This window comes from Dendropsophus ebraccatus, chromosome 10, assembly GCF_027789765.1.
Source record: "Dendropsophus ebraccatus isolate aDenEbr1 chromosome 10, aDenEbr1.pat, whole genome shotgun sequence".
In the NCBI taxonomy this organism is placed as follows: Eukaryota; Metazoa; Chordata; class Amphibia; order Anura; family Hylidae; genus Dendropsophus; species Dendropsophus ebraccatus.
The window spans coordinates 69,042,041-69,057,192 of record NC_091463.1 but is presented as its reverse complement, the minus strand read 5'-3'; the positions used below and the strand labels follow the sequence as shown (position 1 = coordinate 69,057,192).

The 15,152-nt window shown below is 42.8% G+C and overlaps 1 protein-coding gene across 1 annotated transcript in view; it reads left to right on the top strand.

Moving 5' to 3' along the window:
• Positions 1-15,152, top strand: part of LOC138765951 (integrator complex subunit 6-like) — a 57,265-nt gene that overhangs the window by 34,671 nt on the left and 7,442 nt on the right. The window contains 9 exon segments of the mRNA XM_069943151.1: positions 2,823-2,955; positions 3,315-3,409; positions 5,167-5,277; positions 6,807-7,022; positions 8,171-8,294; positions 8,452-8,594; positions 9,894-10,041; positions 10,044-10,130; positions 10,813-11,196. Coding sequence (XP_069799252.1) covers positions 2,823-2,955; positions 3,315-3,409; positions 5,167-5,277; positions 6,807-7,022; positions 8,171-8,294; positions 8,452-8,594; positions 9,894-10,041; positions 10,044-10,130; positions 10,813-11,196 — 1,441 coding nt within the window.

Genomic DNA, 15,152 nt, shown 5'->3' with positions numbered 1-15,152 from the left:
CACCTTGACTACTTGGGGCTGATTAGCATACGGCGCGGGACATCACAAAAGTAAGATTACGGGCTAACAAAAGAGGGGACGGAGGGGACAGGGGGATGTTTGGGAAGCGTGCTGGTTTCCTTACCAATGGGGGCAATTTCGGCGTGATTGGTTCCCTTTAACATAACAATGCTAAGAACTACTGAGTACTTTGTTAACGATTCAATGATCCCGTACCGGATATATAGTTTTCCATTCATTCTGTTATGAAGGGTGAGCTAGCTCTCAGTGACAGCCTAGAGTGTCATCTCTTAAATCACTATAACTGTCCAGATGTCAAAGAATTTTGCAGAGGAGATTGTTTCATGCAGTGCCCATAGCAAGATCTTGGCAAACTTAATCCCACCTTTCTGTTACCATGGTTCTCAATTCTTGGACATTTCAGTGGATCAGATTGTTATAAAGCAATATAATCAGAGCATAATTCCAATGCAAAATTCACCCTTTATCAATCTAACAAAACCAGTCTGCTCACATTACTTTCTTTTCTCTCCACTATTTTAAGTGTGTGCCCTCTTAACCACTGCTGATACTCCTTTTTAGGCTGTATTCCCACATTCTGTGTTCCTCACGGAACACGGACAAGGAATGCCTGTAATGGAGTCTCCCCCGTCCGGACAGCATCTGTGATAAGATGCTGGGAGCGGGGGAACTGTACTCTTATGCGTCGCACTGTAATGACTGCACCGCTGATTCATTACAGCGTGGCGCATAAGAGTACAGTTCCCCTGCTCTCAGCATCTTATCACAGACGCTGTCCGGGCGGGGGAGACTGCATTACAGGCATTCCTTGTCCGTGTTCCGTGCGGAACACGGAAGGTGGGAATACAGCCTTACAGCTACCCTTTGCTCCTTGCGTATAGTGTGGGCTCAGGAGCTGAGCCCATCCTATATGCATTGGTACTCAGCTGTATGTTACAGCTGACATGTGTCTGTAATTACCGGGAGCAAACTGAAGTACGCCTCCTAGAATTTAACCTTGTGCATGTCGCTATCAATATTGATCGCAGCATGTGCAGAGAACCCTGACAGGTAGCAGACCCGTTATACTTATCTTCCATGGCATCCTCTGTCTCTCTGCTAATTGAGTCTGCCTAAGGGAGACTTTAAGCGACTCTGTACCCACAATCTCACCCCCCCCCCCAAACCACTTTTGCCTTCAGATAGCTGCTTTTAATCCAAGATTTGTCCTGTGGTCCGTTCGGCAGGTGATGCACATATTGTCATAAAAAACTACTTTTAAACTGGCAGCCCCGTGCCCTTTGGCTGTGGCTTAGTTTGTGTATGCATTAGGCTAGCACAACCTCTCCGTCCCTCCTCCCCGCCCTCTTCACCATTTTCCTTTTCCTCTGCAGTAAAAACTACACAGGTGCCTTAATGATCCAGCCCATGTGCCGTCCTCTTACAGCTGATGAATAGGAGGCAATCTGCCCGGAGCATTCCTAATGATGAGGCGGGTGGGGAGGAGGGACAGAGGTTGTGCTAGCCTAATGCATACACAATGTAAGCCACAGCCAAAGGGCACAGGGCTGCCAATTTAAAAGTTGTTTTTTTATGACAATAACTGCATCACCTGCCGAACACCAGGACAGATATTGGATTAAAAGCAGCTATCCGAGAGTACAAGCGATTTGGAGGGGTCAGATTGTGGGTACAGAGTCACTTTAATCAGTAGGACACTCATCTGACTGATCAATGCTATGCATAAGCATACTATTGATCAGTATTAAAAGTTGATCCTATTAAAAGTTTAAATCGCCCCCTTTTCCCATTATTAAAAAGAAAAAAAAAAGAAAAAATTGTGGAATTGTCTCAAATAATAAAATAAACTGTTATGGATCCTGCTGCTTTTTGGTGATATCATCTATTAGGTAAAGTATGAATAAAAAGCTAATAAAATGTCCCATCCACCAAAGTCTGGTACTTGGATGATGATGTTATAGAAGTCAGAATATGGCGATTCAAAACCATGTTTTTTTTTCTAAAAAGTTTAAATTTAAGTTAGTGTGTATAAAAAAACCCCCAAAAAAACAAAAAACAAAAAGTAGATACAGTAACCTGCCTATTACTGTAATCGTACTGACCTACAAAATAAAGATTACATGTCAGTTTTGTTGCAAATTGATTAATATAGAAACAAAATCCCTTAATAGGTGCAAAACTGCATTCTGTGTGTGTGTGTTTTTTTTTTTTTAATTACAGTTTTGACTCTGAATGTTAGGGGCAAACGTGCCAAAAATCTCGTAGGGTGGAAGGGGTTACATTAGCCCAGCTTTTGAAGCCACCCTCTGTAACATCTTGTGACTTAATGGATGAAGCCTCTGTGCCACATGCCTATATCTGGGTTACTGTATGACTATAACCGTTATTAGATGATGCATCACTAGAATGACTGCAGTGATGTTGTATAGCTGTAAGGCATATAAGCCACAGGCTTATTAGTAAGGTTTAATATGGTGACACTTACTGTAGTCAGATATTTGTCATGTCTGACCATCATTTAAAGGGGTATTCTCATCTCAACCAACATATTATACTTGTAGGGCTTGTCAAGTTAAATATTTTTGCTAATACATTCAATTACCAAAACTTGTCTCCTCTTGTTGATATGCTGCTCCTTCCCTCCCATAGTTGAAAGCTTGTTGTGCGTCTTGTAGTATACACCAGCCCGACCACTGTTTTTATTGTAGTGGTCTGTACCTAGACAAAGAGCTGTCAACAGTGGGAGGGAGAATTGTGTTTCTCATGACATTTTATTAATTTTTTTTTTTCCCTTGTTGCAGGTTTTTGTGAACAGTAGTGGAAAATACAGTGAAATTGGACAGCCATTTGGCTATTTGAAAGCTAGTACCACTCTTACCTGTGTGAACCTCTTTGTCATGCCATACAATTATCCTGTGTTACTTCCTTTACTTGGTGAGTCACTGTTATATTGCCATTACGGGTGGCATCTACAGTAGGAACGAAGCTAAGGGCTTTGTTAGGATTGGCCGGCAGCTTGTCAGGCTGCTGGATTTGAAGTCTGTGCCACTTCAGGTGTTGGGAAAAGCTGCATCCAGTCCTGGGAAACTGGGAGGGATTTCCCAGGCAGGGAACGGCATGGACTTTAAAGCCAGCAGCTTGGCAAGATGCCGGCTGTTACTAACAAAGGGCTTAGATTCACTTTTTTCATGTTGTAAATATCCTTAACTCTAATTGCCATGATCAGCCATAGTTTACTATTTATGTTGGTTTTATAGCATTCCGCAGCATTAATTGCATCTTTATTTTTACAGATGACTTATTCAAGGTGCACAAACTAAAGCCAACTCTGAAGTGGCGCCAATCGTTTGATAACTACTTGAAAACAATGCCACCCTATTTCTTAATGGTAAGCGTCTTAGCCTTTTTTATATATTTACATTTATATATATATATGTGTGTGTGTGTGTGTGTGTGTGTGTGTGTGTATATATATATATATATATATATATATATATATATATATATATATTTTTATATATTTACATTTATTATATATACATGCAAAGAAAGGGTCCGTGGAGCCTCAGTTACGAGTCTCAAAACACGGGGAAGCCCGTTGCCAAGGGGTGCCTCCTAGTGGGGAGAGCACCAAACCTCCCTGATACGTAGTCCCTCAGGTCCTCACTCTGTTTCGAGCTTTGGGACCTAAATAGGGAAACACCAGGGTGGCCCCTGTAAAATATATAAATGTACAGTGTGTGTATATATACATATATACATATATATATATTATAATATTTTTTTTTCCCCCCCTTATAGTTCTATACATGTGCAGGTAGCCACCTAGGATATTTCTTTGTAATCAGCCATTAAAGTATAAATGTTTGACATGTCTCCTGTAATAAGCTTGTCTCCTCAATCCCCCGAGTCCTGTTACAATCTAAACTTTTGATGTGTCTTGACAACGTAGAATTTTTTTTACATGACACTAATGCTTTAAAATCAGAACCGTTTCATATTTAAAATATGTTTATGTGGCAACATTCCATATACCATTTGTTTCTACAGCATATGCCTGGATTTTTACCAATCCCATTTAAAGGGGTACTCCAGAGACAAAAATATTTCTAAAACATTGATTTAATAAAGTTATATTACTTTGTAAATAAATCAATAGTTTTTTATTCACATATATATTTCCGTCACAACCCCCTCTGCTGCCGTCAAAGTCCAGCTGTCCTGGATCCTGTGCTCTGACCTAGAACTGCTGCAAAGCGTTATACAGAGTAGGGTCCTGTTTCCCCCAAGCACTATATATTCTTTTATACAGGACCCGGGGGAAGGCTGCCTGGCACGATTGCTGTGTCTGGCAGCCTCTGCACAGCGCATGGCAATTGATATATATGACATTAACAAGGTGCAGAGTCTGCTGGACACAGCAATCATAGGTATATATTCACAAAAAAAGGCTGAAAAATACCCATGTATCTTGAGATTTTGGGGGATTTTTTTTTCCAATTCACATGCATAAAAATATGCATTTTGAATCATAGCACGTATTTACCATTGAAATCAGTGGGGCGCATATTTGTTTTTCAGACATATATATGTTGCTGGTTTGCATACAAAATATTAAACAACGCATACTCTCCTAACATGCTCCCCTGGGGGTCCTCCTGTGAGTATTTCAGGTCCCCTGCTAAGCGGTTTGGCTGCTACCCTTGAGACAGACTTTTCTGGACAGTTAAAGCACACTAGGCCAATCATTGGCTTCAGTGCTGTCTTGCTTCACTCAGTGATTGGCTGAGCAGGTTGTCACTGTCTCAGAAGAAGCAGCCAGAGTATACAGAAAGACCTCCAGGGGTGCGTGTTAGGCAGGAAGGGTTGTTTTATTTTTCACTCTGCAAGCCATTTAGTAAAAAAAAAAGTAAAATTGAATGTTTGGAGTTACCCTTTAACTTTTATTTTGTTACAGAATACACACATTACATGCCAAAATATACATAAGAACCACAGTGGGAACACTGACACTGCTATAACTTCTGTGGCACCATACAGCAAGGCAGTTGGCATGTGTGGCTTTATGGCAGGTGTGCATGAGGCCTTTGGATATTCTTTCTTACTTTGACAATTGTTTTAAGTATTTTTTTCCCTTTATTTTAGCCATTAAAGAAAGCTTTGAGAATGATGGGAGCACCAAACCTAATATCTGACAACTTGGACTGTGGTCTTAGTTACAGTGTCATTTCATATCTGAAAAAGCTTAGTCAACAGGTAACCTTTAATTTGTCTATGAATTCATAGTTCTTCTATTCTCTCCTGCTTTTATCTCAATACAGTACATGTAGCTGGATTAAGTCTCTTTGAAAACTGTCATGAAAGATATTTTTAGGGGCTGACTGTGACACAGTTTCTGGACATGTCTCGCAATGTGACCCTGTTCACACTGAGCAAAAATGGCAGAATTCCACTGTGCTCAGTGTCCTGTAGTGAGTGAATGGGAGGGCGCACACGCGTCAGCTTCCTCCCCTCTCGGCTCAAAGAATTGACTTATCATTTCTTTGAGCGGAGAGCGGCAGGAGTGGACGCCCACGCCCTCCCATTCACTCACTGCAGGACACTGAGCACAACGGGATTCCCCAGTTTTTGCTCAGTGTGAATGGGTCCTATAACAGATCACACTGTGATAGGCACTACTAAACTACACAGTGCTGCAGCTAAATAACGACATCAGACTGACAATCTGACCACCTAGATGACTTAAAGATTGTAATGGCAGATATCCATATAAAATTTTATTGTGACTTTTGGTCTACTCTAAAGCGGGATAGAAAGACGAAAACAAGAATAAGATTGGTTACAAGTCAAGAATACAGCTATCTAGGGGAGGGCACAGTGCACACCCACAGTGAGATTAGTTGACTTCCGAATACGGTTGCACGTCCAGCTGTCGTCTTCCACACAAACATCTGCATAGTTCTATAGAAGTGTCCTAAAGAGCACCAAATGTCCGGAAAAACACCAACCCCTTGGTTCCCCTGAATAGATTTATAGATTTAAGACATGTCCTCAAAATTACCATTCCATACATACAGCTAAAGATTTAGCATACAATCTTTTATAGTAGGATTTTCTTCCATGTAGCAACCTATTGGAGCTCAGCTTTCATTTTTCTCATTGCTCTGGTGAAATAAAAGCCAGTTCTGAGAATCTTGTTATAAGACCGCATGTCCTCCCCACATTTTTTTTTTTTATCTCTGCAAAAGATGAAGCATTGGAATTGAGTTAACTAGCTTTATAGTTGGGCAACTAACCCCAGTGTGAAGGGGTGGGTGGACATACTGGTGACATCGTATGATAATACTTGTATCAATGGATGGCATCTATCACCAATACATTGTAGATTTTACACTGTGCCACTCTTATCATAATTTAAAATAAATAAATACACACACACACACACACACACACACACACACATACACATACACACACACACACACACACTCTTTCCTATTCTGGATTGTGGATCTCTTTGGCACCTTCATATTTTACCACGTTATCCTGTTAGCTCTGTACGAATGTGTAAGGCAAGGAGGCATCTGATCAGAGCTCACCTCACACTTGCACATATGAGGCTGTACCCGTTCTATACACAGACTGCCTTTTAACCTCTGTGCCACTTGTATCCTTTGTTGTTGCTGACATTGCATGCGTTTCATTCATGTCTGGCTATGAATGCTGTTTGTAATAGACTTCCTTCCAAAAGGGTTGCCTTACTCATAATTCTTTGTATGTTCCAGACTAAAATGGAGTCTGAAAGAATAATTACATCTGTTGGAAAGAAGGTCCCGCAGGAGACAGGGATTAAAGTGAAAAATAACTCCACAAGACTGTCTTTAGTTCACAACAAGCACTTCAAACAGCTGCTGCAGGGAATCTCTGGAGACGCCCCGATACGACTGCTGGAGATGAATGTCAAGGAGTTCCCTGGTTTTCAGATTGGCCTCTTAAATAAGGTAAAACGGGAAGCCTAGCCTGATTCACACTGTATTCAAGCCATGTTCTAATGGCCAGGTAAGGCTGGGTTCACACTGTGTTTTTGCAGTCCGTTTAACATACAGAAAAGTAGTGTTCCGTTTTTTTATGTTAAAAAAACGCATCAGTCTCAATCTGTTTTTTTTTTTTTTTTTTAATAAGGGAAGTCAATGGAGAAAGGATCCAAACGGATGACACACAATTGCATCAGTTTTATTTCCATAAAATGTATACGTTAAATGGATTGCAAAAACACAGTGTGAACCCAGCTTAAAGAGCACAGTATTTCCTCAAAGGAAAAAAACGCTGTCGTACTCTCTTCAGCTCTATTTTAGTGATATCTATTTCTTGGAAAGCTCTGTGTAACTAATATTGCTGCTATAACTGTACTAGGGCCTCTTTTTTTCTTTTTTTTCTTTTGGTTGCTTTCTTGACCGACTGAATGGTGAATCTGCACTGTTGCTAGCAGAGTTTTCAGGCCCATGCGTCTGTAGGTGATGTTTATGAATTAAATGACATCTGCCAGATTATGCCGTGATGACACGGTCTGTTAGATTTGCTGCTGCGGATTAAGGTGCAAATGTTAATGTTGTAGAAGAAAGCAATGAGAATGTGTTTGAAATTTGATTTTTCCACAATATCCACAAGAATTGCAGATTTATTGCCGAATTTGACTTCCCCAATGTTTATGTAGAGGTAATAAATTTTTAGCACTTTCATACTAGTGTATGTAAGCCATGTGTGACACAGGATCCATGTAGCCTCGTACAGTTTTTGCTGTGGGGCCCTATGAATCCTAGCTACACCCCTGCATGGGTCCATCAATGTCTGGATCATGTACAGATTTTATCTAGCATGTATTTCTACAACGCCCATTCCCTTTGCTACTGCTCTACTTTTTCCCCGTATAATGGTCTGATGTACATTGATTTACTGCCCAGAGTAAACATAGTTTTCTTCAAGTTCCAATATGTCTTTTTTGCAATGTGAATATGCCCTTGTATTTTTACAATGGATAGAAAATGCTTTGCCCACTGTAATACAGTTCATACAGACTAATAACAGTTCATGATACTGCTGTGATTAGGGAATAATTTTAATTTCTTTTTGTATATATTTGTATTCTTAGGATCTCAAGCCCCAGACGTATAGAAATGCCTACGACATTCCACGCAGTAATCTGTTAGATCAGTTGACGAGGATGAGGACCAATTTACTGAAGACGAGTAAACTGATTGTCGGTCAGGATGAAGGTACTTTGTTGTTTGCTTATGCTATAATAGTCCGACCTAATATTCAAATATCTGAAATTATAATATAAAGTTAGCATGTCCCCTCAAAATTTCAGAATTATATAAAGACATATGAAATCATAATTTATAATTTTATAATTTTCATTTGGGTTTTTAGATTGTCTGCATAGTGTTCCTGTGGCTCAGATGGGTAACTACCAAGAATACTTGAAGCTTATGCCTTCCCCTCTCCGAGAGATTGATCCGGATCAACCGAAGAGGCTTCACACCTTTGGAAATCCATTTAAACAGGATAAAAAGGTATTTTAGTTCTTCACAGCAAAAACTGCCATTTCTCTACCATATTAGTGAATAGTTTTGTGAATTGTGAATACAGGGCAAAATGATGAAATCCCTGAAAGTCAGCAGAATGCAGGTGACATAGAACAATCTGTACTCTGTAAATGACATTGAAAAGAGGTTCTATTAACATGTAAGCATTTCCCTAATAGTTCATAGCAGCTTTAAAAAGAGCTTTGCACCTTAAGCATAGTCCTTGGTGTTTTCCAGACCAGATCGGTCATTGGACATGAAATATAAGCAGTATAATGCAGCTGGACAAAAATTTTCAGTATTTGTTTTGTGGAAAATTTAGTGCATATGAAAGGGTTCGAAGGTTTGTTTAATGAGTTGTCCCAAGTTAGGCCCTTTTCATGCTTTTTCTATTGTTTGTTTTTTTTGTTGTTTTTTTTTGGATTATCCAGGGGTGGAGGTGGGGGATTTTTTTTCTCTCATTTATATATGGCTGGCGGAGGTGTAGAAATGAACATCAATACTTGCCTACCCTGATTTGCCATGGCTGCCTCTGGTCCCCACTATATATAGACAACCCCTTTTAAAGGGGTAGTGCGGCGGTAAATAATTATTCTCAGAATAACTCACATTACATAGTTATACAACTTTGTAATGTATGTTATGTCTGTGAATGGCCCCCTTCCCCATGTCCCACCACCCCCACCCGTGTACCCAGAAGTGTGGTGCGCTATACATACCTGTCATGTGCTGACCCCCGTCTCCGATCTTCAGTCAGTGACGTCTTCTTCGGGCGGCCGGCGAACAGCTACGACTCTCCCGAATGCCGGCCGCCCTCAGCAGCGTCATCCGATGCTCAGCTGCGATTGGCTGAGCATAACTGTGCTCAGCCAATCGCGGCTGAGCATCTGATGACGCGGCAGAGGGCGGCCGGCACTCGGGAAGATCGGAGAACGCCGGCCGAAGATGACGTTGACACGGATCAGGTAATGTATAATGCACCAACACTTCCGGGTACACGTGCGGGGGTGGGGGGACACAAGGAAGGGGGCGATTCACAGACATAACACATTACAAAGTTATACAACTTTGTCATGTATGTGTTATTCTGTGAATAATTTCTTAGCGCCGCACTACCCCTTTAGCATACAATTTACTATTGGATTTTATAGTGTCATTTTCCTAAAATTAATACCTTTTCATGTAAACCTAAAATAGCACAGGACATGACTACAGCTAACAGTTATTAACCAGTTATGAAGTTTATGCCATATTTTAATAATTTTCTTTGTTTGTCTTCAACTATAGGGTATGATGATTGATGAGGCTGACGAGTTTGTTGCTGGACCCCAGAATAAAGTAAAACGTCCTGGAGAGGCCAACACTCCAGCCTCCCTGAAGAGAAGGCGTAGTATGTCTCCTCTGCTGCTAAGAAGACCTCAAACCCCTCCGATCATCACAATCATGTAGGAGGGAAGGGGACCCCTGCAGTGCCTGGGAGCCCTGCTCCACACAACCTAATAAAGCCAATTCCCATACACAAAGGTAAGATATCAGTATACAGCTATTATGGCTAGATTTACATTTAATGGCAAAAGGTGACATGTTATACATTAAAAGAGCAGCCATGGAGAGATCATGCAAAGTAAGGTAATGAAAGGGAATGTGAGAACCACACTTGCTGCAGGGTTTTTGGGTTGTATCAAAATAGTTCCTGTTGCTTATTTGGCCTGTGTGCAAATAGAAAGCTTTTACCACACAGGTGTCAAACTGCGGCCCTCCAACTGTTTAAAAAATTATAATTCTCTGCCTTGAGAGCCAAAGATTTGGCTTTCAAGGCATGACGGGAATTGTAGTTTTGCAACAGCTGGAGGGCTGCAACTTTGACACCCCTGTTATACCAAGAAACAGCTTTAAGGGTTTACTAAATAAGAACCCTATGCACATACTGCGGAACATTTAGAGGTGCAAAGTTATTCCCCTATACATGCATGAGGATTATTTGGGGCTCCACTTCTGAAACCTCTGCTGTGTCTGTACGTTTAGCCATGTTAGAAATCTGTTCAAGGTGTGCTGCCGTTTATACACAATAGTAGCTGTAGAGCCACAGGTTGGGAACACTACTTTACAGCTGTAGAGTGTCTTGTGTGCATATATTATATTATATGTGTATAATTATGTGTACATTAGATAAAAATGACATTGATTTATTTTTCTCTTTGTGCAGATGGCAATAACAGTCTAACTACAGAAGGGAATGGAGAAAGGACAGACAATGGCCAGGCTGTGGAAAAACAAATGGATGGACTGTCTCCATTAGGTGTTTCTGCTGCTTTGGGGGATGAGGATATGCTGCCTAATAACTTTGATTCTGTTACTGATGAACTGAATTGCTTGAATGAGGATAACCTGGACCACAAGCCGGTTAATAACACGCTTATAAAGGCGCCTTTAGATAACTATCTGCCTATAGAAGATTCTCTTGGGACTCGGGAGTGTACATCGGGAATGACTGTGCCAAACTCACTGAAGGAAATGCAAAGTATCATCAATGGAACAAACGCAGATATTAAGATTAGAGTCATGAAGGAAGTGCGAAAGCCAGGAAGAAGTAAGTAGAAAGCACATATTACCCATTTCATAGACGTTCTGGACTAAGGAGGTTGTCCATACAGGGTTCTTGACAGGAAAGCTGTAAAAAACAAGTAACTGGACAGTGTTAAAGAAGCACTCCAGATTTTTTTTCTTTATCCCCCCCCCCCCCCATGTGACCAGCAGTCGGAGCATCAGAAAATTAGATGGTCTTCTGTGTTCTAGCCCTCATCCACACCTCAGGTTTTTTTTCTGGGACCAGTAATGCATCTGTTTTTTTTTTTTTTTTTTTTTTAGATCTACAAAAATTGATTGGTGGGTAATAAATGGCCACTGGGAAGGACCTGCCTAGAGGTTGCCAGGCAATTCTTCAGACGGACGGCACATGGATGGTTCATCCGTATGTCCTTCCATTTAGAGCGGCACTATCAGAACCTGCTGATATGCCGCAGTAGTTGTCCCCCTCAGCAGTATATTGCAGTTAGTTAACCCCTCCCTTGCCGACGATCGCTGCTATATGCTGATCAATACAGATCAGCATATAGCAGCTAAATTCAGCTTTCCGGGTCATCGGTGACCCGGAAAGCAATGGTTATTGGTGCTGTCCGAGATAGCACCAATCGCCATAAGTGTCCCCACCAAAGATGGCGCCGATGCCAGTACCGGCCGGCCTATCACGGCGATCATACTGTAAAAACACAGTTTTGCCGGGTTCTGCACCCCTCAGCTAGGTAGCTGAGGGGTGCAGAACAGGTGTGTGTGGTGCAGGTGTACCATACTCACCTGATCTGGGCGTCCGGAGCGACGATCTGCGGTCCGCACCGTCCTCGCGTCGTCTTCGCTTCACTTCCGGGTTCGGTCGTCCAGCGTCGGAAACGCTCGGGTTCGGCGGGTCTCGGCAATCTCCGGCAGCGTCGCTCTACTGCCCCCTAGCGGCTGATCAGTGCATATCATTCACTGATCAGTTGCTTTGGTTTAAAAAGATTCTTTTAGTTTTTTTTTTTGTTTTTTTGCGCCCTAACGCCGCTGAGTGCTGATCAGCATCGCACATAAGTGCGCCGCTGATCAGCAACTCCTCCATTTTGGCATAGGGGCGTTTTTTCCCCCCTATATCCTACCGCCACTGTCCTGCTGATAAGCTCCTTTCTGGTGTAGGGATATTTTTTTCTTACTGTCAAAAAAAACGTAAAAAACACTACACTACACCACACTACATGGAATAAAGTTTTACACTACACTACATTACACATTTACATACCCCATATACCAATCCCCGTATAAAGATGGCCCCCAGGGTGTTTTCGGCGTCAGAGGCATACGTTATTATTGCCTCCGACACCGAAACAGCCAGTGAGGATGAATGGGGGGATCCTTCTTTCCTCCATTCATCCTCATCATCCAGGGACGTGTCTGGGGGGTAGCGTAGCGTACGCTGCCCCCCCAGACACGTCTTTTCCGCCAGAACCGTCCCAATAAGAGATCACGGTATGGCGTGAAATTCTACAAACTCTGTGAGAGTACCTCAGGGTACACTTACAGATTTAGGGTACGTGCACACTGCGGAATGGAGAAGGATAGCCCTTTGTGCATTCCGCAGCTGGCACCCACCGGCGGACTGATGGAGGCGCGCGTCTCCGCCCGTGTCATAGATTCCATTCTATGCACGGGCAGATTCCGTTGTCCGTCCAAAGAATGAACACGTTCATTCTTTGGACAGAGGGCGGAATCCGCCAGTACATAGAATGGAGTGTGACACGAGCTGAGACACGCGCCTCCATCACTCCGCCGGTGGGTGCCAGCTGCGGAATGCACAAAGGGTTATCCTTCTCCATTCCGCAGTGTACAGGTACCATTACAGTGTATGAAGGAAGGGACACCCGAATCCAGCCCCCAGATGCCCACTCCCCCCCCCCCCCAAATCCTCGGAGTTAGTGGGAAGATTGTTTGGGAACTGATCTTCCCACTGCTGGATATAGGATACCACCTGTACGGGGATAACTTTTATACCAGCACCCCCTCTTCTGGTCCCTCGCTGCCCGAGCTACTGTAGCTTGCAGCACGATCCGAAAATATCATAAGCAGTAACAGAGCCCTAATATTTAGCAGCCATGGAGCGGACCCAGCGCTTCTGGATATGAAGGACCCCGTATCGCACCAGGACAACATTTTCCAGGTGACGTCCCCCACACTGGAGAACAGGAGACCCCAGAAGAAGTGCAGAGTGTGGCGTAACAGGGGGATTAGGAAGGACACCATTTTCCAGTGCGACACCTGTCCTGATCCCCCCGGCCTCTGCATACTGGATCGCTTCAAGACGTACCACACGTCATTGGAGATCTACATTATCTAAATTCCGTCCCTTATTCCTATTTCAGGGGTCACGTTGATCCAGGGATTATTCTGATCACCATTATGGAGTCGGGAAGGAATTTTTCCCCTGTGATGAGGCTACTGTCGTCTGCCTTACGAGGGTTTTTTTTGCCTTCCTCTGGATCAACACAGGTTGAATTTGATGGACACCTGTCATTTTCAACCTTATAAACCAATAATTGGCCTAATACCCCCAAATAAATTAGAATGGTCCCTTTTCCCCAACTAAATAGGTATAGCCGCCATTCCCATTAGAGGATGCCATGATGCAATTACAATGCCTCTGTGCGGCCAGGACAGTAGAAACCCCCCACAAGTGACCACATTCTGGAAACTACACCCGATAAGGAATCTAACAAGGGGGGCAGCCGGGATATGGCCCCCTGGGGACGGCCACATTTGGGACGTGAAAATGAAAAAAATTTATTTTTTATTTTCACGGTACATGTTCCACATATGTGCCCGTCACCAGTGGGGTCCATATGCTCACTGCACCCCTTGTTAGATTCCTTATGGGGAGTAATTTCCAGAATGGGGTCACTTGTGGGGGGTTTCTACTGTCCTGGCAGCACAGGAGCTTTTTAATTGCGACATGGCCTCCATCCTCCATTCCAGCCTCTAAATGGCGCCCTGTCCCTTTGGTGGCTTGCCCTGTGCCCATATGGCACATTATGTCCACATGTGGGGTATTTTCGTACTCAGGGGAAATTACCCTACATGTTTTGTGTTCACTTTCTTTTTAAACCCCTTGTGGAAAAGGAAAAAAATCAAGGCTAGACTAACATATAGTGTAAAAAATGTTTAATTTTTACACTAAATTATTGATCTTGTCTTGATTTTTTTCATTTTCACAAGGGGTTAAAAGATAAAAAAAAAAACACTAAATGTGTAGAGCAATTTCACCTGAGTACGGAAATACCCCACATGTGGACATAAAGCGCCATGCGGGTGCAGGGTAAGCCTCCAAAAGGAAGGAGCGCCATTTGGTTTTTGGAGGCTGGATTTGGCTGGAATGGATTTCAAGGGGCCATGATGCATTCAAAAGGTCCCTGTGTTGCCAAGACAGTTGAACCCCCCCACAAGTGACCCCATTATGGAAACTACACCCCTCAGGGAATGTAACAAGGGGTGTAGTGAGCATATGGACCCCACTGGTGACGGGCACAAATGTGGAACAATATGGCGTGAAAATAAAATTTTACACTAGAATGTTGGTTTAGCCTTAAATTTTTCATTTTCACAAGAGGTTAAAAGAGAAAAACACATAATGTGTAGAGCAATTTCCCCCGAGCCCGTAAATACCCCACATGTGGACATAAAGCGCCATGTGGGTTCAGGGCAAGCCTCCGAAGGGAAGGAGCGCCATTTGGATTTTGGAGGTTGGATTTGGCTAGAATGGATGATGAACGCCATGTCGCATTTACAGAGCACTCGTGCTGCCAAAACACTGGAAACCCCCCACAAGTGACCCCATTCTGGAAACTGCACCCCTCAAGGAATCTAACAAGGGGTGCAGTGAGGATATGGACCCCTTGATGACGGGCACATTTGTGCCATGAAAGTGAAAAAATGAAAATATTCCCTTTCACGTCACATTGTTCCACA